The sequence below is a fragment of the Protopterus annectens genome, chromosome 9.part0 (genome assembly GCF_019279795.1).
Source record: "Protopterus annectens isolate FY-2018-M chromosome 9.part0, PAN1.0, whole genome shotgun sequence".
Classification (NCBI taxonomy): domain Eukaryota; kingdom Metazoa; phylum Chordata; order Ceratodontiformes; family Protopteridae; genus Protopterus; species Protopterus annectens.
Genome location: NC_056743.1, coordinates 1,157,634,941 through 1,157,661,507, shown reverse-complemented (window position 1 = coordinate 1,157,661,507; position 26,567 = coordinate 1,157,634,941). Strand labels below are relative to the sequence as shown.

At 37.9% G+C, this 26,567-nt stretch overlaps 1 protein-coding gene across 3 annotated transcripts in view; it reads left to right on the top strand.

The window, feature by feature from the left end:
• LOC122811891 (tRNA pseudouridine synthase A-like) overlaps positions 1–26,567 on the top strand; it is a 353,084-nt gene that overhangs the window by 41,926 nt on the left and 284,591 nt on the right. For all 3 annotated transcript variants that reach the window (XM_044084035.1, XM_044084034.1, XM_044084037.1), the window contains exon 3: positions 13,665–13,850. In XM_044084035.1, coding sequence (XP_043939970.1) covers positions 13,665–13,850 — 186 coding nt within the window. The remainder of the gene's footprint in view (positions 1–13,664; positions 13,851–26,567) is intronic.

Here is a 26,567-nt window from a genome sequence, read left to right as displayed (position 1 = left end):
AAATTATAATAGCTATTAGCCTGTCAGTCTAGTATCCCTTCAAAAAGGGCAGGTACCAACAGTTGCACCAGTGCAGTGAGGATACCTTTCATTAATGAAATAAGACATCAACTGCAAACTTTTAAGAATGAACAAATGAAAACTCTTTACTGTTCAAACTATGTGATTTTATACCGGAGTGTTGCAGTTGTACAGAAAAAGGAAATTAAATTCTTCTTGTGAGTTAATTGATGACAACAAAAGAACTGTATCTGTTATCATTTCCAGTTGCATATTACTTCCATCTTGGGGCCTTACCAGGTGTAAAATCCAACAAGTCTGTGTTGTAGAAATCCTTGGTTTTACTCTCTGTACAAGTTAGAATTATCCATGTCCAAGTAACATTCACAGGCAGCTCTGGTTCACTATACTCGGTGGTAGTTAGATTTCAAGCACAGATAGACTCTTTCTTTTTAAAACAGGCTGATAGAATGCATTGTTCTTTCTGTTGCTTGGTGAGACTGTTCATCTTGTCAAGTTAACACTGAGCATGTCAAGAGTAAAACAATTGCATAGTATTGAAAAAAAACAGTTCTAAATCCTGCATTCTAATGAAAGTACACAACTACTTATATTTTTAGATACAAGAAAAAAATATAGTTTCTGGCAGCTATTACAAGCTGAGTTAGTAACTGAAGAGTACAGCGGTACTGCAGCTAAAGCCAGCACTTAAGCCCTATGACCTAGACGGCTCTGGTTTAAATAGTAGCTAAAGCACTGGAGTATTCAGGCTGTGTATGGGGTGGAGTGATGTGGCCATTGCTTACTTGTTCCTCTTTGGGAAGAAGGCTTCAGACACATGTTTGTGTGCATTTTTCCTTCTAATCGTTGCTGAACCCTGGAGATGGAACAGAAACATATACCTGAAATGAGGCAGGGCCTTTTGCGGGGTTATTTTTCCCATGAAAGTGGATGATACCCATATAGAATCCCAAGGCAATCCTATTCATTGGTAATTACTGGCATGTGAGGGTGAAACAAGAAGGCTAGACATGAGTCCATGGAAGTAAATAGTGTGGGAAGAAATAGCCAGGGAATTGTTATGGCTAGGCTTGTATAGGCCCTAGGGCCGATAGCCTAGTACCAACCTATGAACCCATGAACCTATGAATTGAACGATGATAACTACCTGCATGATGGCTTTCCCATATTTGACCTGTCACCCTATTATGGTGAGTCAGTTACACGAGGATTGTCTGTCATCATTGACAGGTGCAAAGGAGCAAAAAATGTTTAGAGAAATTAGTAAGTGTTTGTTGGTGAACTCTTTCCACCTTTTCAGGAATCTTGGCTAAGCAGATGAGGGTGAAAGTTACTGTAATCATCTTCAACCCCCTTTTTCCCATTTTCTACAGGGAAGACAAATACCAACATCTGTCTCAGTACAATGCCACACACCTATCTTCTTCTACAGTCCTTCGTGACTGTTGTGGGTCTTCTGTCACACAATCCATCCACCTCTTTGTTGAATGCCCTCAGTCTTCCGCAGTCCTTTGTGACTGTTGTGGGTCTTCTGTCACACAATCCATCCACCTCTTTGTTGAATGCCCTCATTTCCTCTTGCTTTTTTCTTGTCTTCCCAAAATCTTCTTCATCAGATTGTCTTCTGCTTTTCTGCACATGCCTAAACCACAGTAATCTGTTCTGTTCTGTTTGACCTTCTCTGCAGTTTTATATATTTATCATTTGTCAACTGGGTTAGTCCCACTGGGCTAGTGGCCCCTTTTTTTAGGGGAGACCTGCCATGGTATTTATACTACTAGGAGAAATGTAGCCAGGGCATTTGAGAACTTGTCCTACTCATGATCGGCACTCATATTGTTGTACATGAGCACTTCCCTCTCCTAGCACAGAAGAGGTTGGGAGGATGGTGCGTAAGATGGAACATCAGCTTAAGGGAGCGAAGACGAATGCTAGCTCAGAAAACATAAGCGGTGTAGTTGTAGAAGACTTGAAGGAAGCTTTTCAAAGAAAGCTGTTTGATCAGACTGAGGTGACGGTTAAAGAGGAGTATATAATTACAACCTTTCATTTGGGAGGGCTGCAGGATGATATACTTTCAAGAAATCAAAGTGAGCTGGAGAATGAGGTTTTCTGGTGGGTCATTATGGAAAATATAGACAAAGGAGATATATAAGCAATGCTGAAAGCAAGTAGAGGAAAGTTAAAATGTACACAGTGACGGTAGCAGTAACATGGGAAGGAATGAGAGAAAAAAGAAAAGAGGACAGTGTGCGAAGAAATTTATGGTAAGAATACAAAGCAAAAGAGAACGGGAATTGGAACAGATATGAGATATGGAGCAATGTAATTTTACCTTTGGTTGTAAAAGCACAAGATTTAAGAGCATTTAACACAGGCATTTTGTCATATTTTCTTTGAGACTACAAGGTATGGAGAGATTTTTGGTTGAATATGAAAAAAAGACAAACTGACAGACCTTGCAATGAATGTGTACAATAAAAGCATCTTTTCGCTAGATCAATAAAGTTCACATAGAGGTTTGAACTGAAGTGGAAAGACTTTAAAAGAACATTTAAAAATATATATTATATATTTAAAGAAATAATAGACATTTTCATTGTTTATGATAGTAGGGGTTTAGGGTCTATATCAGAACATCGAAGTATTAAAACTTCAAATGTTCTGATATCGAACACTATTCAGCGAACGCTAAGAATAGCGAAGCTGCAGAACAGCAAATTCTTTCCTTGGGAAAGAATTCAGTTGGCCGTTTCTGTGGCTTTGCTATTCTTAGGGCTGTGGTGGAAAGATACGGGTTGGGTTCAGGTAAGTGTGCGATTGTTTGTACGTTAGGGTTAGGGGCGGGTTAAGTGAGTTAGGGTGCGAGTTAGGTGTGTGTGTGATAGTGACAGACTTTAAGGTTAGGGGCGGTTTAAGTGAGTTAGGGTTATGTGAGTGTGCGATAGTGACGGACCTTAGGGTTAGAGTTTGGATTAAGGTAAGTGGGTAGATAGTGTACGTTTAGTTTAGTGTAGCATTAGATGTAGGAATTAGTTTAGTGTAGCATTAGATGTAGGAATTTAAGTGTATGTGTGTGGTTGCTGTTTGTTTGATGTACTTGTGTTGTGTGTATGTGTTTCGGAGCAGCAAATTTTTTCCATGGGAAAAAATTCGCTGTTCTGAATGTTCGAAATTTTCATGTTTAGATGTTTTGGGGCCGATTGAAATAGCATTTGCTATTTTCATCTTTCGATAACGTGATATAAACGCGGGGTTTATGGACTGGGCCATGGGATTGTAATGTCATTCTGAAAATGGAAATGGAAAAATTGTATATATTTCAAGTGTTATAAATGTTGATGGTAACTGGGTTGTTGTAAAGTATTGAGGACAACCAATGACATGTTTAGTTTTAGGGAAAATAACATTTAGTTGACAGTTGTGACAAAAAGAAATGTTATATATGTGGTAAAATAGGACATGATGCAAAAATGTGAATTAGATGTTATAAATGTAAAAAAAAGTGATGTTTATCTATGGAGTATATTTGCAAACATGGATATAATAATTACAGGAGACTTCAGTTATAACTTGAGGAGAAATAAAAAGAAGAGAGGAAAAGATGCAAAAAAGATGATTGTAGTAATAAAATATGAAAATTAGTTGCACAAGGCTGCAGAAATACCTCACAAAGAGGATTACCGGCCTCAAACAGATGCCCTAAGCAGTCCTTCTTAAAAAAACTTCAGCTTTACTCCGTCACATATCACCTACTCAGAGGCGATCTCTGCCTAACCTACAGATCTATGTCAAACCCAGAGCTGTTGGACATGCTCCACTTAAAGAAATCCCAATCCCTCTGAGCCACACACACTAGGGACCTAAACCTTGTCACCACAATGAAAAGAATATGCTGGAGGGATAGATTCCTGTCTCAGAGACTTCCCATACTCTGGAACAAACTACCTATCTATATCAAACAAAGCTCCTCATTAGCACTCTTCAAGAAAAATCTTAATGATTGGATGGGAAATAGGAAATTCACCCCATAGATCACCTCTGGGGCTCTGCTTGACAAGGGGCACTGAAAATAATTTTCTTGGATGGCGAAAGCCAGGGTACCTTTTTTGGCTATGCTTATATAGACCCTAGGGCCAATAACCTAGTACCTACCTATGAAATAAAAAAAAAATGGACTTGCAGGAGAGGTACTTGAAAATCTGAAATAGAATTTGTTTTGGTATCGGAATAAATGTGTACAATATAAGAAGAAACTATTGCAACAGGTTTCTCAGATCATTTGTCAATATGGTTGACAATGTATCATAATAAAGAGTATATAATAAGAAAAGGTATACAAAGAATAAATGCAAAGTAATAGAATGAAAAAGGAAGACAGTAAGCAATTATGGAAAGATTATATTACTAAGAAAGCATTTTATGTTAATTGGTCAGAATGGTAGTTTGCTTTTAAAAGAAAATATAAAAATTATCTATTTTGGAAAAATAGAGAAAAAGAAAGAATATGCCAAAATACATAAAACACTAATAGATTATTGTGAAAAGGAAAATAAATTTATAAGAAGAATTATGGGAAAATTAGAGAATTATTGTATAAATAAAGATATGTTTTGCAAGGAATAAAAAGTTTCACCTCATTTAAGCAAGATAATGGAGGACAGTAGTACAATGAGATAAAGGAAAGATACATAAGGTAACGTTAAGAGAAGTCAGCAACAAATTATGGGAATTATTGTAAAAATATAAAGAAATATTTATTAAAAAAGAGACCTAAAGAAATGGGGGAAAAATCTGAACAAATTAATAAAGCATTGGGAAAAAGAGATCACATTGTATGAATTAAAAAAAGTGTTTGTTAAATGTGAAGTCTGCATATAGCTCAGATGGTATCGCATTTTTAATGTATAAAAATCTAGAAAGATGGCAGAAAAAATATTTAGTATGTGTATTCGGTGTATGGTTAAATGAAGGATTAAAATATAAAGGATTGTGTAGTGGAGTATTAAAATTTATATAGAAAAGGAAGACACAAAAAAAACGGAGACCAGTAGTTCTAAATAATAGACTGCAAGATATTTATGAAAATTAATACAAAAGAGATTAGAGAATAAATAATGGAGGAAACTGTATACAATATAAAAAGAAAAGGATGTCAATTTTTAATTATAGTAAGACAAATTATAGCTATCTTAAGAAAGCCCCAGTGGCCTAATGGATAAGGCATTGGTGGTCTAAGCAAGGGAATGTGGGTTTGAGTCCCGTCTGGGGTGATATAATCTTTAAATCTCAAAATGCACTTGCTGGAAGCACTCCTTAAAATGGAGAACATTGACATTTGTGCTGTAACAGAGACCTGGTTCAAGGCACCAGAAAGCACCCCTGCACTACCAGGCTATAACTCATTCCACACCTTTCGGTCCCAGAACACAGACCGAAGCTCCAAAGGAGCCTTATGTTTCCATATTCATAAAGGATGTGCACACCTCCAGGCTGTTAGCCCAACATAACGCATCTGAGATACTTCAGGTGCAGCTAACACTGGGTAAGACTGCGATTCAGGTCGTACCCTGCTATAGGTCCCCAACCATGTCCCAAGACTCTCACTCCACATTCCTAAGCACCCTGGAGAATATTAGGGTCCAACTTAACACTCTCATACTGGGTGACTTCAACTACCCCTCCATTAACTGGGAAAACTACTCTTGTACCAATGAACTGGTGCAATGCTTTTTGGAATTCATTAATTTCAATGCTCTGGATCAGCTCATTCTTACCCTCACTAGAGGTAACAAAATCCTTGACCTGGTCATTACTAACATGGACAACCATTGCTCTACATCAGTAGTCAGCTCCTCCCTGGTTAGATCCGACCACAAACTAATCACCTTGGAAATCTACCCCCCCCCCACACACAAAGGTAACCACCATGAAAACCTTCTCCAAAGCTAACTTTGGGCTCTTAAAAACGGAGGTGGCTAACTTCACGGCACCCATGCAAATGGAGTTACATGACCGCTGAATCATACACCAATGCACTGTGTGAAGACGTACACAAATGCATGGATCTCGCCATACCCAATAGAACTAAGACGCTCTCCTCAAAAAATAGGAAGCCAATTTGGTGGTCCCCTGCCATAAACAAGCTCTACAACAGGAGGAGGAAACTGTTGCAGAATAAGGCGAAGTCCCAAGACTGGAAAAACTCCCTTAGCCTCAACAAAAGGTTGAGATCCCTCATCAAATCCTCTAAAGCTAGCTATGAAAACAGAATTGCAGCAGATAGTAAAGACAACTACAAGGCCTTCTATAGTTATGTAAATCTCCACGGCAATACCCAGATTTGCTCTGAGCTACTGCACAATGGTACCTCCTATACAGAGCCAACAGATATTGCCAATATACTGACCAACAGATTCAGTGCTAACTTTACCCCCCAAGGACCAATCACAATGCCAGTAGATTACCAGGCACCCAGTATTACTGCTGCACAGGTTAAAACAGCACTATCCAAGGCCAAGAATACAGCCTCTATGGGACCTGACAATATCCTTGGCTGTGTTCTGTATGAACTACAGAGTGAACTGGCACCTTACCTGTGTGCCCTGTTCAATCACAGCCTCACCTCAGGCTTTGCACCTACTGAATGACACACTGCTGCAGTCATCCCTATCCACAAAGGAGGAGCGACTGCCGATCCCAGGAATTATCGCCCAATTAGCCCGACAAGTCCAATATGCAAAGCTAGGGAATGCGTCATTCTGGACGTAATAAACAAGGATATAGGGAATCTACAAACTCTGGATCCTACACAGTTTGGTTTTGTGAAGGGTAGCTCATGCCTGCTCAACTTGGTCGACTTCTTTGAGTCGGTCACCAGAGCTGTGGATGAAGGCAGGATGGTTCTTGCAACCTACCTTGATCTGGCCAAGGCCTTTGATACCATTCCCCACTCAGGAATCATAGAAAAACTCACTAAGCTAGGCATCAACCCCTATATAACTAGGTGGGTTGCAAACTGGCTCGCAGATAGAACCCACAGTGTGAAAGTAGCTATCTCCAAGTCAGACTGCTGACCAGTCATGACAGTGTGAAAGTAGCTAACTCCAAGTCAGATTGCCAACCAGTCACGAGTGAAGTCCCACAGGGTTCGGTCCTGAGTCCTCTCCCGTTTGATATCTACTTCTCTGAAGTCCAGGCCAACACAAAGGGACTCTGGCTGACAAAGTTCGCAGAAGATTACAAGTTGGGAGCTATTATTAACTCCCCAAGTGATGTTGACATCCTACAGAAAGGCCTCAATGACTGGTGTCAGAACCATGGCCTTAAGCTCAATACCAAAACAATGTGTCATCATCCCCCATGGGAAAAACCTGGTTCCCTTGAATTACCACATTGATGGTAGTCCACTGAACACAGAAGGCACTATAAGAGGTCTGGGAGCACAGGTTGACAGCAACGTCTCTTTTGACCGCCACGTTGCCACTGTGGTCAGAAAGTCCTTCTATGTGGCACATCTCATTACTAAGGGTTTTGCATCCAGGAAGAAAGAGGTCACTGTCTACCTCTACTCTTCCCTCATTAGGCCAATTATCGAGTACAATGCCCCATTTGGCATCTATCTCACTAGACACCTGCAACAACTGGAGAGGCCGCAAAAGTACCTCACAAAGAGGATCCTAGGCCTTAAGCAGTTGTCCTGTATGGACAGACTCAAAAAACGCCAACTATTCTCTGTGTCATATCGCCTACTTGGAGCTTGACTTATAAAGCCATGTCTGACCCAGCTCTGTTAGAAATGCTACAGCTAAAGAAATCACAATCCCTCCACACCACATGCTCCAGAGACCTCAACCTCATTACCACAATCAACAGAACATGCTGGAGGGACAGGTTCATAACTCAGATGCTGCCCGTGCTATAGAATAGACTTCCCATACATGTCGAGCAGAGCATCTCACTGGCCCTCTTCAAGAGAAATCTTGATGAGTGGCTGGGAAATAGAAAATTCACCCCGGGGATCATTCCAGTGGCTCTACTCGACAGAGGCACTAGGAACTAAGGTCGGGTGGCACGATGTCAGGGTAATCCTGTGGGCTAGGCTTGTAAAGGCTCCAGGGCTATTAGCCTAGAACACACCTATGAACCTGTAAAACTTGTGGCAGGTGATATCAGTAAAGCATTTGATTCAGTCTAGCATGATATATTGTGAAAGATAATGGATATTTGTAATTTTAATAAAATCAAGCGCACGTGTAGAACAGCTTATAAGAATAATAACATATGACTATTACTTACTGGATGGTTAAGTATATAAATAGATATGAGTAATGTTATAAGACAAAGGTGTATTTTTTTGAGTAGTTTATTTTAGTCACAAATACAATATTTAGAGAAAATGATGAATGCATATGACAAAATTCAAATGGAAGCTGAAATTCCAGTTATGATGTGATATGCAGATGATATTAAAGTTAAAATAGAGAGTAGATAAGAGCAGTTATCTATTTAGTTGAAAGTTTAAAGGGAAGAGGTATGATGCTTAATAAAGAAAAGAGTAAAAATGGGTGATGCAATAAAAATTGCAGGTGTGCAATTTTCTATGAAAGAAACATCTGTTTTAGGGATAATTTTGATAAAGAAGAAAATAAGGGATGGGATAAGTAAGGAAATAAGATAGTTGTATACTATAAAAATATACAAATTAGCATATATATCAAGTGTATTTGATTAATTCAATATTAATAGGAAATGTAGCATATTTATTCAGTGTTGTTGTGACTCCTAGAGGATATGAAAAACCTTTTACTAGAAATATCCTTCTTTATACAGGGATCAAAATTAAATATTGTTAAAATGGGTGCATTATACATGAATAAAGGAGGAGGAAGATTAGATATGATAACTCCCAATAGTTTATGCTGCTTCTTTAAATGTATATAAGGTATTAAAGTAGTTAAATGAAAAAATGTGAATTTGTAACACATATATTGAAGTATTAGTACAGGGAATTCTGTGAAAATATAAGAACTAATAAAAAAACAAAAGGATGTTTTAATGAAGAAATGGAGAATTATCAGCAAAAGAAAAGTATGTGGAAAACTGATGAAGTGGAAGAATATAGAAAAATGTGCTATAATAATATTTTGAGAAAATATTATTGTGTAAATCTATGAGAAAATGTTTTCAGAAGTAAAGATTAAAGCAATTAAATAAAGAAACAAATGATGTAGATATAATGTTGAATGCCAAGATCTTTTGTAGAGATTGGGAATAAAGAAATTATCCATAAAGGCAACTATGTCTTATAAAAACAAAAGAAAAGTGCAATAATATGATTGTCTTGTGCAGCAGAAGAAATGACAGAACATGCTTTCCTAAAATGTGAGAGAAAAGTGGTGGAATAAATTATGTATAGAAAACTTTTTTTTTTTTTTTTTTGAACACGTCAAAACTTATGAGGATATGTATATGGACATGCTTGAATATGGATATTATGAAAACATAAAAAAAAAACTGAAAATAGAGTTAAAGTATTTTATGTAGTTTGGGTATTGGGGAATGAAAGAATTAATGAAATTGTGTTTAATGGAAACTGGATATTGTTACAATATTAATGAAAACTAGATTATGGTTATGGAGAAAGGAGCGGGGGTCAGAATAAAAGGTTATAGAAATGGCAAGTTTTAATGTGTAAAATACAAAAATTTAAAATGATTGTATAAATTTGAAACTGTGTATGATTACCAAATGTGATTTTCACAAGACTACAGCACTGAAACCTTGATTTCCCAAGCACGAAAGTTTTATCAGGATAAGTAAACACTTGCCCAACATGGGGACATATGCCCTTTTCCCCCACTATAGTGTGATTCTGGAGTTGATATATATAGTTGAAGGGGTGTGGGGGGCATAGCACTCCACCTAGGTGGGTTTTACATCTTGCCATGTGTTTCCGTGCAATTTTGGGTAAGTGTTTACTTACCCTGATGGTACTTTCACATTCAGGAAATCAAGGTTTTGATGCTGTTGTCTTGCAAAAATCACTTTTGGTAATCTGGCCATTTGAGCTTTCAAACTAGAGCCATGCATGTACGCAGACATATATGTGTGTATACACACACACACACACACACACACACACACACACACACACACAATATGTATGTGTGTATATTTGTGTGAGTATGTATATAAATAAAGGATCCCTAGTCTTTTTGATAGGTGCCAAGGGATCTTTTACGTCTACCTGAGCTATTACGAACTCGAGTAGATGGGGCCTTGGTTTAAAGTATCATCTGAAGGATCTCTCTTATGCTGCACTGCAGTATCGGCAATCGATCTGCTTGGTGCAGGAATGTAACCCATTGCTTTCTGCACCAAAGGCGAGTGTGCTAGCTGTTGCACCACTGACGCTGTATACTTGGGCTTTTGTTCTGATGTCCTAATTTTATATATCCCACATTGTGCATCCTAGTATCCTTCTCAGGCACTTCATCTCCATCACCTCTGTCAACTGCTCTACCTTTACTGCCCAGGTTTCTGTACCTTACAGTAGTACTGGTTGCACCACTGTTTTGTACTCCTTACTTTTCAGCTTCTTTGGCATTCTTCTGTCATACACAACTTCTGACACTCTGTGCCTGTTGGCTGCAAGTCCCTCTGATTCTCAAGCTTTGACCTCCTCTTGCAGACTTCCCTTCTCTTCAACCATCCCTCCCAGATACATGAAGCTGGTTATCCCAATTCTCAGCTTCTTTTGATTTCTCCCATTAAGATGTTGCTATAAAACCACCTCAAATTTTTGGATTAGATGACTTGAGAAGAAGTGAGAGGGGTAAGGTTAAATACAGCTTCTGTCCCAGACTATCTTTGTCTTGAAATTAAGTTAATTTCTACTTTAACTCCTGGGGATATAGTTGTAGTTTGGAAAATGAAGATTATAGAAAGTTAATACATTTCAATAATATAATAATATGTATATTAATAATTCCTTACCAATATAAGGTACCTTGTTGAAAATTTAAACTATCAAATCAGCTTGGTTCATTCTTTCTTAATATTCATGATACTAATGAATATTCCACGTATTAAAAACAACACCCTTTATGACATGACTCAAATAAAGTGCAAAAATCCTTTTCCTTTTTGACTATTTATAGAAATATTAATTCATTTATTGACATTTATGTTAAATCAAATCTTGTTTGATTTTAGACAAACCTTAGTGTGCTTAAATAATGCATTAGTTTCTTTTTTTTGAAAATGTAGAATGATTGGCATTTCTGACATACCACTAAATAAACAACTCTTTTGTGTTTCACAGGTATAATAGTTGTTACTAGTTATCATTCTTAATTTTCCTCATTATTATTTTTCATATTTTATTTTTTTTTTTATGATTACTACCTACTCAAACTTCTTTCTTTTGAAGTTTCCTTTTTCTTCTCTTTGAACTTCCTTCTTCTCTCTTCTCCTCTCTTCTTCTACACCTTTGAAACCTCCTCCCCCTCCCCTCCCTCCCTCTTCATCTCACATCTAAATAATGAAAAAAATCTAGGTACCTCTCTCCTCTAAAAACACATTTTCCAATTTGTCACATTCAGTAATGAAGTCATCATTTCTACTAGTCATTCTTGATCCTGTTATGTTCAAACTTATAAACTTTCAACATCCAGATATTTAAAACATCTCTATTCAAATCACTTTATCATCCCAAGAACCTATGATATAGTACCCAATATTTTTTAAACTTTGAATTTATAATACATTTTTCTTCCCATTTTTTTTCCCCCTGTGTCTCTCTTCTTCTGTGAATATATGCTCTTCAAAACATGTCCATCCCTTCATTATGAGGGATGCAAGAGAACAAATCAATGATGTCTATAGTAATGAATATGACCAACACTAAATCTTGAATTAATAACTCTTATTTTTCTGTTTTATTCTTAGTGAGTTCTTTTAACATTTTTTTTCATCTATGTCTAAATTCTGATGGTATCTAATTTTGTTCTTTTTATCCATCTTCCTAATTTCATTTAGATTATAGAAAGTTGTTGATGCCTTAGTTTCACTGTTTACCAAGTTATCAAATGGTGTCATGATAAAAATTAGGTAATGCTTTACATATACCTGCAAATTATTGTTAATCGGAGTACAGTTTTTGAGGGGTGCTGGTCTGCAGTAGAGTGCAGCATCTTTCCACCAACATGAACATAGGTTTAGATATTTAAAACTTTAAGATATTAATATTTATATTAAATTGGTTAATAGTAATTTATGTATTACTAACAACTTTAATGCCCTGTCGTGAACTTAACTTGTTGCTGTGTAGTTCTGAATTAAAATGCTTCTACATACACCATCCAGAATGATGATTTCAATCAGAACTTGTGAGAAAACATATTTTTAGGAACAGTACAGTAGTTCATGAGGTGAGGTTCCTCTGATATTATTTTGGTGTGGAGGATGTGCTTTGAGGGTTAAGGAGAGTGCAGATAAAACTGTTGTAAGACATTCAGACTCTGCACAGAAGATAACCCAATCAAGAATCGAACAGGAGAATCTCTGCTGTGAGGTGAAAAAACTGTTGTGTGAGCTGCTGTGCCAGCCTGTGTGTGTGTATGTGTGTGTGACTGAATAATATGTAAACATTTTTTCTGATTCTAAAAGACTGAGCACCATCACCATTAATATTTTACAGTGGAAGGTAAAACATGGGGATGATGAGCTGCAGTACTGAAGATTTATTTGTTAATAGTGGAAACTTAACTGATTCTGTACTCTTAAGCTATCTTGAGTACATATTTGTGGTTTATATGCTTAGAGCATGCACCATTTCAGCTTCCCAAATAAGTATTTGCATTGCACTTTATTTTAAGACTGCTACTGTGGACCAGACCATAGAGGTTACTACTCAGATGGTGGAAGAGGTATTTTTGTATTACTGTGTTCCACTTCAAAGCTCCAAATTTAGTCAGGAGAACAATTCTTTTGTTTGCATCTCAAGAAATCTACAGCAATAGTACTGGTACACTAGCTGCTTTGCTGTCAATAGTTTAACTTCAGGAAGAAAGACTTGCTGTACAGTGTTTGGGGGTGGCTTACAATTTTGAAGTTTGACGAACTGGAAGATTCATAATTCCGTCACTGATACTTGGTTAGTGAGCTGACAATGGCTTTGTTGCACATGGGCCCAGAAGTAAGAGCACCTTTGGAGAACTGTATACTTAGGGCGAGACTAAACAGAGCCTTGGTACTAAGTGATATCTATGCATGCCCATCATCTGCTTGTCATCTAAAATGTTGGTTGCAGAGGCATTGAAGTCAACTCAAAAGAGAAGGTAAAACAAATCAAGAGTTACTGATAGTCTTGCCATTAACTAGGCTCGCCAGGACACACAGCAACTTGTATTACCTCAGTAGGTACTGTTTTTTTTCTTTGTTACATGCCATTTAGTGTTGGAGTTGAGTATATATCTTGAAAGCAGGTCAGCATTCTTTGGTATTGAACAATGTCTGAGGTGCTGTCAAAGCAGTCATTCAACTAGAAATCCACTTTGCATCAGGTTTTTATTTTTCTTGCTTTAGTAGCTTGTAGCTTGTCTGTTATCCTTTTGTATTTATTTGTAATATCTTCTTAGGCAGAGTATTCTGGTCTCTCCTCATTTGTGGATCCTGGTGCAGAAGGAGACAGTGATGGGATTTGCAAGACTGAAATCAACAAGGAATCAGAAGGAGATTTAGAATGCAGGCAGCACATTAGAAAGCCCAAACAGAAGTTTGCTATCATGCTGGCATATTGTGGGAAGGATTACTATGGAATGCAGGTAATTTGATTACAAATGTGCAGGTTCATCATCTTTACAGCCCTAAGCTTTTTTTTTCCTGTCAAGTAAAATGGTATATCTTTAATATATGATTGTCAGTATAGCTTTTCTTACCTTTCGTAAACTACAGTTTAGCTCCTTAGTACCTGTTTTACTCTGACTTTTCTTTGCTTTTGGATTTCCTTTGCAGTTCATAAGTAGATGTTTATGCCCCTGTCTCCAAGCCACCTTGTAACTTTGCCAGGAGCGATATTCTTACTAAGGAGCTTCCCATTTTCTAGCCAGGAGTCCAGGCCATCTGCATTGGGTAAGCAGCTGGTGGCCAACGTGGTGGTACTGCTACTTTGTATGTTTTCTGACCATCACTGTTCTGGGATGCATTTGTGGACAAACAGCTTCTTGCATCTGCACTTTTTCTGCCAAGTCGCCTTTCAGAAGTGCACAAACTGATACTGAGAGTCACAGCATTTCAAACATTAACATGTGATTCTGACAAAACCGCATCAAATTCTGAAACTCACGTTAAACTTTTAAAGGGTTTTTTTTTTGCAAGGGAGTTTTGTCCCCCTGCACCCTGATTTCCACACTCCTACCACTTATAGTAATCATGCAGTTAAGATATGTGTGTTATAGTAGAGGGAGTACTGTGAGTTATCACAATCTTTGTATTAGTATGTGTTTTCCCCTGTTTCCACTTAATTTTTTTAAACAAAAAGACATAAACTACCTAAAAAGCACATCACTTTGGCATTATTGCCAATTCACATACACAATGATGCCGGTTACAGTCCTTAGACTATATCTGCCACTCCCGGTACATTGCACCCTCAGTTTTACCTGGCAGTGTCACATTAGGAATCTGGGTCTGCATGGCATCAGCAAAATGGAGCTCAGTCAGTAGATCTCAATTTAAATACTGATTTGTTATAATGATTATGAAAAAAGCCATCCCTGGTTGGGTAAAGGTTTGCTTATGGGACAGCCTCAGCTGCTCAGTCTCAAGCTCTTTTCACAATTGCTCAAGCTTCATTGTTTGAGTCAAAGTATTGCTTCTCTTTTTTTTTTTTTCCTTTCATTTTAGTGCTTCACATAATAGTAATGTGAGTTTGAATTCAATTTCCTGTATTGCACTTCAGGATTGCAGTGTCACAAGGAAGGAACACACAGCAGACGCACGCAAAGACAGAAGCACACACATAGCTGTAGTTTGTGCGATCTGTGTATTTACATAAGCAATGTGTTGTGTGTTACATTTGACCAAAGGGAAATTATACTGAATAGTGGTATGTGAATTGGCAATAATGCCAAAGTGATGTGCTTTTTAGGTAGTTTGTCTTTTTGTTTAATGTGGGGTTTGTTTTGTACATTCTGTTTTTTTTTTAATCATTGTTGTGCAGATGTCCTTCAAGAATGCAACTGCAGTCATAATATATGGGTTGTCCTGCCTCAGGCAGCCCTCGGTCGGCCGGATTCCAAAGTCTGGGTCCGGCGTCGGCCGGTGTCACCTCCTCTCCGACGTCAGAACGGCTGGAGTATAAAGGCATCGGCCGACGCCATCTTCTTCAGTCTTTCTAAGCAGAATCAGTTCGCAAGTGCCAGTCGGTCAGCTCTGTGTTTTCAGTACCGGTCATCTAAAGCTAAGTACCTGGGGAACATTTTTCTTGCCTCAGCCGATGTCAGAACAAATTGAGAAAGTTAATTGTTTGTCTTGTGGTAAACAAATACCTCATAAGGACTTCCATTCTTACTGCCTTTCTTGCCTGGGCCCAGACCACCTGTGCTTGCTTTAATAAGCGCACCCTCAGGCCAGAATTTGTCAAGACTTTTTCGTGAATCTTCGCGATATCATGCTGTCGGATCAACTGACAACTCAATCTACCAAAAGAAAGGACCGACCGACATCCTCGCCCGCCTCCACCGATGCAACTCCTAAACCCTCCGCTAGTGCTTCGTCCCTTCAGAAGCGGTAATTCAACCGCCCAGGCCGACGACACAGCGCTAACACGCTCTTCGGTCTCAGAGATCTCTCCGTGCCGGTTGTTGATTTTCCTCCGAAACCAAGTTCTGGATCTACCCGCACCATGCCTGTAGACAAGGTTACTCCTGCACGGTGGACTGCAAGGCCTCCTGTTTCCATGTCCATCAAGGCCTTTGCACGTGCTAAGGCCGCCAGCCAGGCCAAGGCCCATCCTAAACCTGCTGCTCAGGCCGCTTCTTCTGATAAACAGATCATGTCTCTTGCTGCAGATCTTATTTCTCTTATCAGGGGGTCTCAGCCTCACCCAGACAGAGGTTCTCAGCCACCTGCAGAGAAAAGGCCCAGAACTGAGCAGGCTGACAACCTCTCTTCAGATGAAGCCTCTGGGGATTCTGAGCATTCAGATACCCAAGAAGAATCCTTCCAGGCCTATGAGGACTCTGATGCTGAGGAATCTATTCCCTCTGCCTCCCCTCCAGAGGATTTCTCGTTTGGTGAAGTCCTGCACTCCATGAGGGAACTTTTTAAATGGCAGGGTCAGGAATTCTCTGATTCCAGGAAAAGGCTACTTACCTTCCTCAAGCTCCCCCAGCACAGACCTTTAGCTATTCCTCCTGTTATGGATGTTTTGGATGATGTTTTCTCTGACTCCAGTGCTAACCCTGATTCTCTCCCCCCTGCTCCTGTCAAGCCAGACAGATATTATAGGGTCCCTGACACTCACAAACATCTCTTTAAGGCCCACTCTGTGGATCTAGAAACTATTTCACAGGGCCCCAAGGGAGTGGCTACTTCCACTGCCAATAATCCACTACCAGCAGATAGGGAAGCTAGGTCCCTGGAGAGATGGGGTAAAAAAGTTTATACCTCTACCACCCTAGCCATGAGGTCACTTAACTGCCTTTTTCATATGTTTCAGTACCAGGATTTTTTACTGGATGATTTACAGAAAAAGCTAGTCTCTCCTGAGCCTATTGATAGAAAGGCATTGCAGGATCATATACATAACACTCAGCAGGTTAACAATCATTTTCTTCAGTGTGGTTATGATGCATTGGAGGCTTCATGTAGGGCAGCTATGACTGGGGCTGTGATACGTAGACATGCTTGGTTAAAAGATCAGCCATTGCCAGACCATGTTAAAGTAAAGTTACTTGATGCACCTCTGGAAAAACAGAAGCTTTTGGTGCTAATGCACAAGATGTGTTGAAATCCATTGAGGACAAAGCTAAGTCGGTACAGACAGTCAAGGATTTCCTCCAGGTTCAGCCACCCAGATTCAGCAGAAACTGGCCTTCAAAGAATTGGTCCTTCCCAGAATCTGACAAGTTTCAAAGGGGAAAAACAGGCATACCCGAGGTAGAGGGCAATACCGAGGATCCTACAGGCCGCCAATGGCAACCAAATCAAAGAAGTGAGGCAGCCCAGCTGCACCACAAGGACAATCACAATGACTTGACTTTCATACAAAGGCTCAAAGAGAAGCACCTTTGGTAGGAAAATTATCCTTATTCTCAAAAACTGGCATATATTAACCAAGGACAACTGGATTCTGGATTTAATAGACAAGGGTTACAGATTCCACTTCCATACTTTACCAATAAGACAAGGCATGCCAAACCTGCCACATCATCAAAGGGCAGAGGCACTCACTCAAGTTTCAAAGCTGTTAAGTATAAAAGCAATAGAAAGGGTTCCTCCTCAGGAACAAGGCCAGGGATTTTATTCAAGACTGTTCCTTGTTCCAAGAAAAGAAAACAAATGGAGGCCTATACTGGACTTGTCTACTCTGAATACTTTTCTCATTGTGCCAAAGTTCAAAATGCTGAAGTTGCAGCAGCTCCTTCCCATGCTGGGCAAGGGGTCTTGGCTGGTCACTCTGGACCTCAAGGAGGCATACCTGCATGTCCCAATCAGACAAAGCTGCAGAAGATACCTCAGATTTCTTGCAGGGACAGAGCATTATCAATTCTCAGCATTGCCGTTTGGCTTATCTACTGCGCCCAGAGTGTTCACGAAATGCCTGGCATCAGTAGTGGCACACTGCAGACTCCAGGGGATTCAAATATACCCCTATCTGGACGACTGCCTCATACAAGCAGACAACAAACAAACCTTAATAGCAAACTTGGACTATGTCATTCAACTACTGCAGGCTTTGGGATACACAGTCAACATTCAGAAATCAAGACTACTGTCATCCCAACAGATTATTTTCCTAGGAGCCAAACTGGACATAGAAACACAAATGGCCTACCTCACAGGGGAAAAACAACAGCAGTTACCAGAGTACTTCAAAGGCCTAGCAAAGCTCTCCCAGCTGACTGCAAGGAAAATCCTGCAGGCCCTGGGATTCATGGCATCTTGCATTCTTTTGATACCTTTGGCAAGACTTCATATGAGAAAGCTGCAATGGTATTTAAAAAGCTTATGGTCCCAACACAGCCAAAGCCTAGAGGACGTAGTCCCACTCATTCCATGTCTGCAAAAAGAATTCTTGTGGTGGGCTCAAGCAAGTCAGTTAAACAAAGGCATGTCTTTCAGCAAACCTCAAGCAGGTCAAATGATTACAACAGACGCCTCAGATCATGGATGGGGGGTGCACATGGAGGGCAGATGCATTCAAGGTCTATGGACACCAAGGAAAGACATCTGCACATAAACCAAAAGAGATGTTGGCAGTGATACATGCAATCGAGACTTTCAAAAATCACTACAACAAGGACATTTGCTAATAAGGACAGACAACACCACTGTCATGTGGTATATAAACAAGCAGGGAGGCACTCATTCTTATCCCTCTGCAGACTAACAATGATTCTCTGGGAAAAATCCCTGAGTCTGAAGATACACTTGCAATCCCAGTTTTGTGCCGGGCAAGGACAATGTACTGGCGGACAAGCTGAGCAGAAATTTCTTGGATCCACACGAATGGAGGCTGCATCATCACATTTTCTCACAAATAACAAAGACATGGGGAAGACCGACGATCTCTTTGCTTCTCACATGAATCATCACCTGGAAAAGTTCTGCACAAGGACCCACCATCCTCTAGCCTGGAAAACGGATGCTCTCCCCTTCAGCTGGAATTCCCTAAAAATTTATGTATTCCCTCCTCTACCTCTGCTGACCAAGGTGATACTGAAGATCAAAGCAGAACAGCCAACAGGCATTTTGATAGCTCCAGACTGGCCAAGGCAACACTGGTACCCATTGCTGTTTAGCATAACTCGGGCCAAACCGTGGCCTCTGCCCCTATGGCCCCTGCTTCTAACACAACACAATTACAGGACTGTCCATCAAAACCTGAAAACATTGCATCTGACAGCCTGGAGGTTACCATAACTCCTTCCGCTATCTCTCTTTCCAAAAAAGTTCAAGAGATCTTACTGGAAGCACGCAGACCTTCCACCAGAAAAACCTATTCAGCCAAGTGGAAAAGATTCAGCATCTAGAATGCCAACAGGGGTCAGGATACAACATTACTGAGTATACCTCAGATATTGGAATACTTGGCAGAAATGTTTCATACTGGACTCTCATATTCTTTTATAAAGATTCACGCCTCAGCAATCTCAGCAAAATACAATTGTGATCCACCAGTGTTTTCACATCCTTTGCTAAGACAGTTCCTAAGAGGGATAAAGAATATCAAACCTCCCAGAAAACAGCCAGTACCTGCATGGGACCTCAATTTCGTTTTGGAAAAATTAACTCTTCCTCCCTTTAAGCCAGCAGCAACTTCAGAGATATAAAATATCTATCATGGAAAACGATTTTTCTATTGGCAGTCACATCTGCAAGAAGAGTCTCGGAGATACAGGCACTCATGGCAGTACCTCCTTTCCTCATTTTTCATCAGGACAGAGTTTCTCTAAGAACCAATCCTACATTCATGCCAAAAGTAATTTCCAGGGTGTCTCTAAATCAAGCTATTCACCTGCCTACTTTCTTCCCCAATCCTCAAAACAGGGGGAAAAACTGCTGCATACTTTGGACATACACAGGCAACTACGCTACTACTTGGACAGAACTAAGGCCACCAGAAAGTCTGACCAACTGTTTGTAGCCTATGCTGCTGGAGTACAAGGAAAAGCAATCTCCAAACAAACAATTTCAAAATGGATTGGACACTGCATCAGATTCTGCTATTCTTTCCACGGAAAAGGTGTGTCAGCCAATATTAGGCCACATTCCACCAGAGCTATAGCCACATCCACAGCTTTCCTCAGAGGAGTGGCTACAAAGGACATTCTAGAGGCTGCTACATGGAGCTCCGTGCATACATTTACAAAGCACTACAACCTGCCTTTATACTCCAGATCCTGAGCAGGCTTTGCTTCGTCAGTCCTGCAGGGCATTCTAGCTACACCATCCCTTTCTTAGTTCCATCCACCCCCAGCTTGGCTGTGGTATTCAAACCCATATGTTATGACTGCAGTTGCATTCTTGAAGGACATAGTACAGTTTTGTACCTACCATAAATGTAGATGTCCGATAGATATGCAACTGCAGTTGGATTTTCCCCCCTCCTACCCCTCTGCATCTTTCTTTATGGGTCCACTACCCCTATTCCTATTAGCTGGGGGGTATCTCCTATGGTGCATCTGTTTATTACTGTTGTGCATGTCTGGAATTGTTTATCCATTCACCAATTTTAGCCTTCCTAGGAGGGCACCTGGCATCTGGGGCAAGAAACACTGAAGAAGATGGCGTCAGCCGATGCCTTTATACTCCAGCCGTTCTGACGTCGGAGAGGAGGCGACACCGCCGACTGACCCAGACTTTGGAATCTGGCCGACCGAGGGCTGCCTGAGGCAGGACAACCCATATGTTATGACTGCAGTTGCATATCTATCGGACATCTACATTTATGGTAGGTACAAAACTGTACTTTGTATGTGTACCAGCACTGATTTACATTATAAGGGAGATTTCTACCTTCTGTAGGTTAGTGTTATCATGGAGTTGAAATATGGACATTTGGAGGATGTATCGAGCTTCCTTCCTCCCACCATTGGATTCCTGGCAGTTTGTCCACTAAAAGAAAAGTGTTGTATTATTTAAGTGTTGTTGGAATGTTTTCTGTTTTTGTTTTGGTATTAGGTATGTTTGGTTTGTTTTGAATTTGGGCTTTTTTGTTTGATTTTTTGATGGTCGCTGTTTTGTCATTTCTTGGGTTATTGAATAGTAAGTATTAAAAGTAAGCAATTTGTTACTGAAAGATCAGTTTTGCAGGATGTGTATTTTTTGTATGATGGGTTTTGCATATATTGTAAATTTTGGCATTAATGGGCTTGTGTGTGCGCGCATGTATGTGTCTGTCTGTCTTCTATGTAAGTGTTTGCAAATGTACAGAATATAGTAGGTATACAGAACTGACCATATTTACCAGAGCAGTAAGATGATTTGCTTGAGGAAGAACTGGAAGAGAACTGGATCATCTGCACAAATTGCTCACAGCTAAAGAAAAGTTGAAACGCTCTTGTCAGTGTACATAGTGACCTGGAAAAGTGACTGCAGTGAGTTGTAACATTAAATGAATGGCTGGCTAGAGAAGGACTACATAGTAAAGAAATAAATAAAAGCTGTAGACATCATCTGATGTACAGAGCATATAAATCAATAGCACCTTTCCAGGTAAGAAAACCAGTTTTATCCGGAATATGAGTGACATTTAGCAAAAAAAGATTTGGGCATAGGAAAGGAAAGAGCATGTAATATGTTCTACTGACCAGGATTATCCATGAAAATTGAACAGAGTTATAGATGGTCCTGCATGCGAAATATTAAACCAAGAATCTTAGGAAAGAGACACTAAGAAGTCTATGAAATAAAATTAGAATACATTTGTTTAATTTCAAATTCTTAAAAAACAAAACATATTTTATTGCATTTTAAGAGGAAAAAATTCAACACATGGTAACATAACAAGTAACTTAAGAACAAATAAAACTGTGTACAGAATCCATGACAAAATAAAACGTACAAAAACCCATTAAAATGATCTACTAAATCTATAAGCATTAGCCATGACAAGTGTTTGAGTAATATTTGATCTCCTAATATAAGCAGTTTGCAAGTCCATATTGCATCCATTTTTTGCTAAACCAATAACTTCATTACATGAGGGGTTATTTTTACTTTTCCAATTTATTGTGATAACTTTTCTAGCAATTGCTAGAAGGGACCAAAGGAGAGGCACTTGTGTTTTTGGTATGGAGTCTGGAACTGGAACATTAAATAGAATTAAAGAATTTGTAATAGAGCAGTTGTCTGACCACAGTGGCTCTGCAAAATTTCTGAATTTTAACCAAAGTGGAACGACATTTTTGCATTGTAAAACCATATGGAGCCAATTTGCATTTAAAAGTTCATTACATCTCCAACATTTTATATTTTCTTTCTTGCAGATTAAAGCTAATTTATGTGGAGTTGAGAAACTTCTGTGTAAATATTTCCATTTAAAAATTCTCCAAAAAAGAGATGAGGTCGTGGTACTGGTAGAGTTTAGCATATTTCTTTTTATTAACATGTGAAAAAAAATTGTTAATTCCTGTTGAGTAGTCCCAGTAAGACAAATCAAATGTAAATTTGTCTCTTAACATCTTATAAATTAATGAAGTTCAAAAATAAAAATCTTGCTTATCATTATCAATCATAAAGAAAAAAATCAGAGTCTCTTTCTTATTGCATATGTGATGACCAATATTCAACACTTCTAGAGTTCATGTAGCCAAGGGGCACTGTCTCTTGGCTGGTAATGCCTTTAAAGCTGTGTTTTCAAGAAATGAAATATCAGGGAGCGTGGCCAAGATGCTAGTCTGAGAACAACAGAAATCCATAGTTCTGCTTAGATTTTAATATCCGGACAGGAAATATACTTTAATTTTTATTAAAATCTAACTAAAAGATAGATTAACATAGACTCTGTATTATTTTCTAAAAATTAATGCATAGTCAAGAGATTTTTAAAATTTTTCCTGTCGAGAAGTTTTGTACTGGAGATCTCAACATGATCAACTTGAAGAACCTACACCAGGAGAGTGCACTGAAAAAAGAACTACGTCTTATAATAACAAACATCTAAGAACCGTCACTAAAAATGGACAAATTTGAAAACAAAATGGATATTATCAAACAAGAATGCAGTAAACAACTGGAACTTCAAATGCAGTAAACAACTGGAACGTTTAAATGGAATAGTAAAAACACAATCTGAACAGATTCTTGCCTTAGAGGAAGCAGTAACTGACCTGGCTACTAGAGTGACAAAAAATGAACATCACAATGAATTTCTTCTGAAACAAAACACCAGACTGATTGAGAAACTAGAAGACTTTAAAAGTAGATCAAGGAGGAATACTATAAAAATGTATGGAATTCCTGAGAATGAAGAGGGTGCTAACATGATTTAACTCCTCAATAAGTGGTTCTTCAGCACTAAACATACCTGAATCCCTCTGTTTTGGAATTGAGAGGGCTCCTCGGTCCCTGGCAAATCCAGCTTTGTCTCTGAGTTATCTAACCCCAGGTGTATTATAGTTAGATTTCTTTCCTCACAAGACAAGGACTTAGTGCTGAAATCAGCTTGGATTAATTTCCCTATCAAGATGGGTGAAAAAGTTATTCGTTTTGACAATGACTACACCTCTACAGTCATATCCAGAAGAAAGGAGTGTGTTCCTCTAAGTCATTAAAAAAAGCCAATATTAAAGCTCAAATTATTTTTCCTTCAAGAATAAAAATCACCTTGCCAGAAGGAGTGAAGATATTTGATTCCCTACAAGAAGCAGTAGAATTTATTCAAAAGAAGAAAATACTGTCGGACATGGAAAAAATAGAATGGTCATCCCAGAGTATGAAGAGACAGGCAACAAAAAATGGATGGTCTGTGAAGGAAGGACCAAACAAAACTAAGAAACTAAAGGACAAATGAATAAATTACTTCAAATTTTAAATGCTTTGTTTTATGAATCATAATATATTTGATTCTGGAAAATATACTGTAAGATAATGTCAATCATCTTTATTATTAACTTTCTTTTTTCCTTTCTATATCTACTTTTTCTAATTGCATATAGTACTAAGTATTTGCATAACATTCTCTCTCTCTCCCTATTCCTTTTTGTTACTAATGTTCCTTTTCTCTCCTTTCCCCACTATAAGTACTTTACATACTTTTAAATAACTACAAATGATATATGTCTTCTAATTCTTCCGTAATAGTATAATTTGACTTAATACCAAAGTGCATTTTTTTCTAGTGGGTCAGTGGTGGGGTAATGTTTTTTTTTCCCAAAAATATTTTTATCTTGTATTCATTATAAACATACTCAAATGCACATATAACAAATACAATAAACAGTAACAAAACTATATTTTCATTCATCCATGATAAACAATCATTTTATCTATGAAAAGTTATCAGTATTTGTTCAAAAGGTTTGCCTATTTTTGCCATGCTATTTTTTATGAGTAATGTTATAAGTTCTGTAACAAATGGTCTGCAGTTCTTTTTTACAAACAACTTTTGCTAAATTAATAAATTCTTTAAACATCAAATATTGTTTACTTTTCCAGTTCAAAGTAATAACTTTTCTGGCAATTGCAAGAATTGACCAGAGTAACTGAATCTGAGATTTAGGTATTACACTGGGTATAAGAACATTGAATAGGATTAGTGAGTTAGAAATATGACAGTTATCAGACCATAAAGCCTTTACAAAATATCTGAAGTCTTTCCAGTATTGAGCAACATTTCTACATTCAATGAACATATGAACCCAGTTGGCCTGTAGTGATTCATCACATTTCCAATATTTGCTTTCACTGTTTTTGAGTATAAGATTTAAGATTTATTTTATGTGGAGTATAGAAACTCCTATTCATAAATTTCCATGTATACAGTCTCCAGTATAATGAGGAAGAGGTACCATATGTAGATTTCAATAACAGTTTTTTGGATTCATCAGATATTCATTCTCCATTAATCTTTACATAGTAATTCCAAAAATCTGAGTCAAACTTTAGGGTGTCTTCTCTTAGTATCTTATAGGTAGGTGAGATACTTATTTTTGATCATCTGTCTTTTCAAGACCCCTAATAAAAAGCTGGATCAAACTAGGTATAGATGTTTCATGTATGTGTAAATAGTTTTGGGGTTTATGAAGTAGTGCTTAATACATGTTATACGTCCATGATAAGTAAGTTTTCAGTAGATTTCAAGTCAACATGGAAGAAAGGTCTTTCAGTAAGTAACAACATACACATTATAGTCAATGGCTTATAAATGTTTATCATTAAATGTTAATGGTTTGAACAATAATGTCAAAAGAACTGGTTTGCTTAAATATATCAAAATGCATAAAGCCCAGCTCATCTTTTTACAGGAAACCCATCTATTAAAAATACTCTCTTAATGGCTATACCATTCTGGCTGATTCATGTTTTAAGACTAAGAGAAAGTGACACTCTTATTCTGTGGAAAAATACTTGTACTCTGCCAAGAATTATCGATACAATTTCAGATAAAGATGGGATGCTAAGCATGGTTATTTTGGAAATCAGGAGGAAGTATTATACTTTAATACATATTGGATACCAGGACTAAGTACTAAATATGTTGGCAAATATCTGGACCTGAATACTTTAAATGCAAAAGGGGAAATTATAGCAACAGGTGATATTTAACTGCTTATTAACAGGCAATTATACTTCTAAAAATGGCAAAATAAAACTAACATCTCAAGCCAAGAACTTAAATGACATTACAAACCAGATGAACCTTCAATATACATGGTCTAAGAGAATATTATTCCTTATTCTGTACTCACTATTCATATTGGTTTAGTACACAAACAAACATTGATAAGGTCTTTGTATCAAATAATATATACTCAAAAATAAGTGACGTATCTGGAATGACTTGTCCACTTTCAGACCATAATGCTATAAACTTTACATTAACTATGCATACAGATGATTTAAGATTTCTATAGAGAATTCCTGCTTACATAACTAAAAGACTTTAGGGAATGGATAATGGAAGAAATAGACATGTTTATGGAAACAAATGATAATGGTGAAGTGACTGATACTATACTATACTATGGGACACCTTTAAAGTGTGTGTGTGTGTGTGTGTGTGTATATATATATATATATATATATATATATATATATATATATATATATATATATATAGAGAGAGAGAATAAAATCTTGCTACCTTAAAAAAAGGAGAGAGTGGGACAAAACTTTTTACAAAAAACACAGACAAGATAAAAATGGACACCAAAGCAAATAAAGTAGCACATAATGAAATTACTAAGTTAAATCAAAAATACTTAGACATTCTGAATCATAAGGTAGCCATAAACCTGGAAAAATTGAAATTACAATCTTATGCTGTAAATCCTAAATATCTACATAAAATAGCGTTAATATCCAAAAAAATAAACAAACAAAATCTTATTTATGCGATTAAATGTAAAAGTGATGGTTCAGCTAAGAGTACATCTAACTTAATGGGCATATTAGAAGTGTTCTAAAACTACTATAAAGATATAAATAATAACACCACTTTTGGAGACGGATAATGTAATAAATACTTTTATTCAAGAAAATATAAAGTGTCAGTGCAACAAAATAACATAAACAAATAACACTAACAGAAGTGAAAGAGCAAATAAAACTTTTAAAAGATAATAAAGCTCTAGGACTGGATGGAATAATTC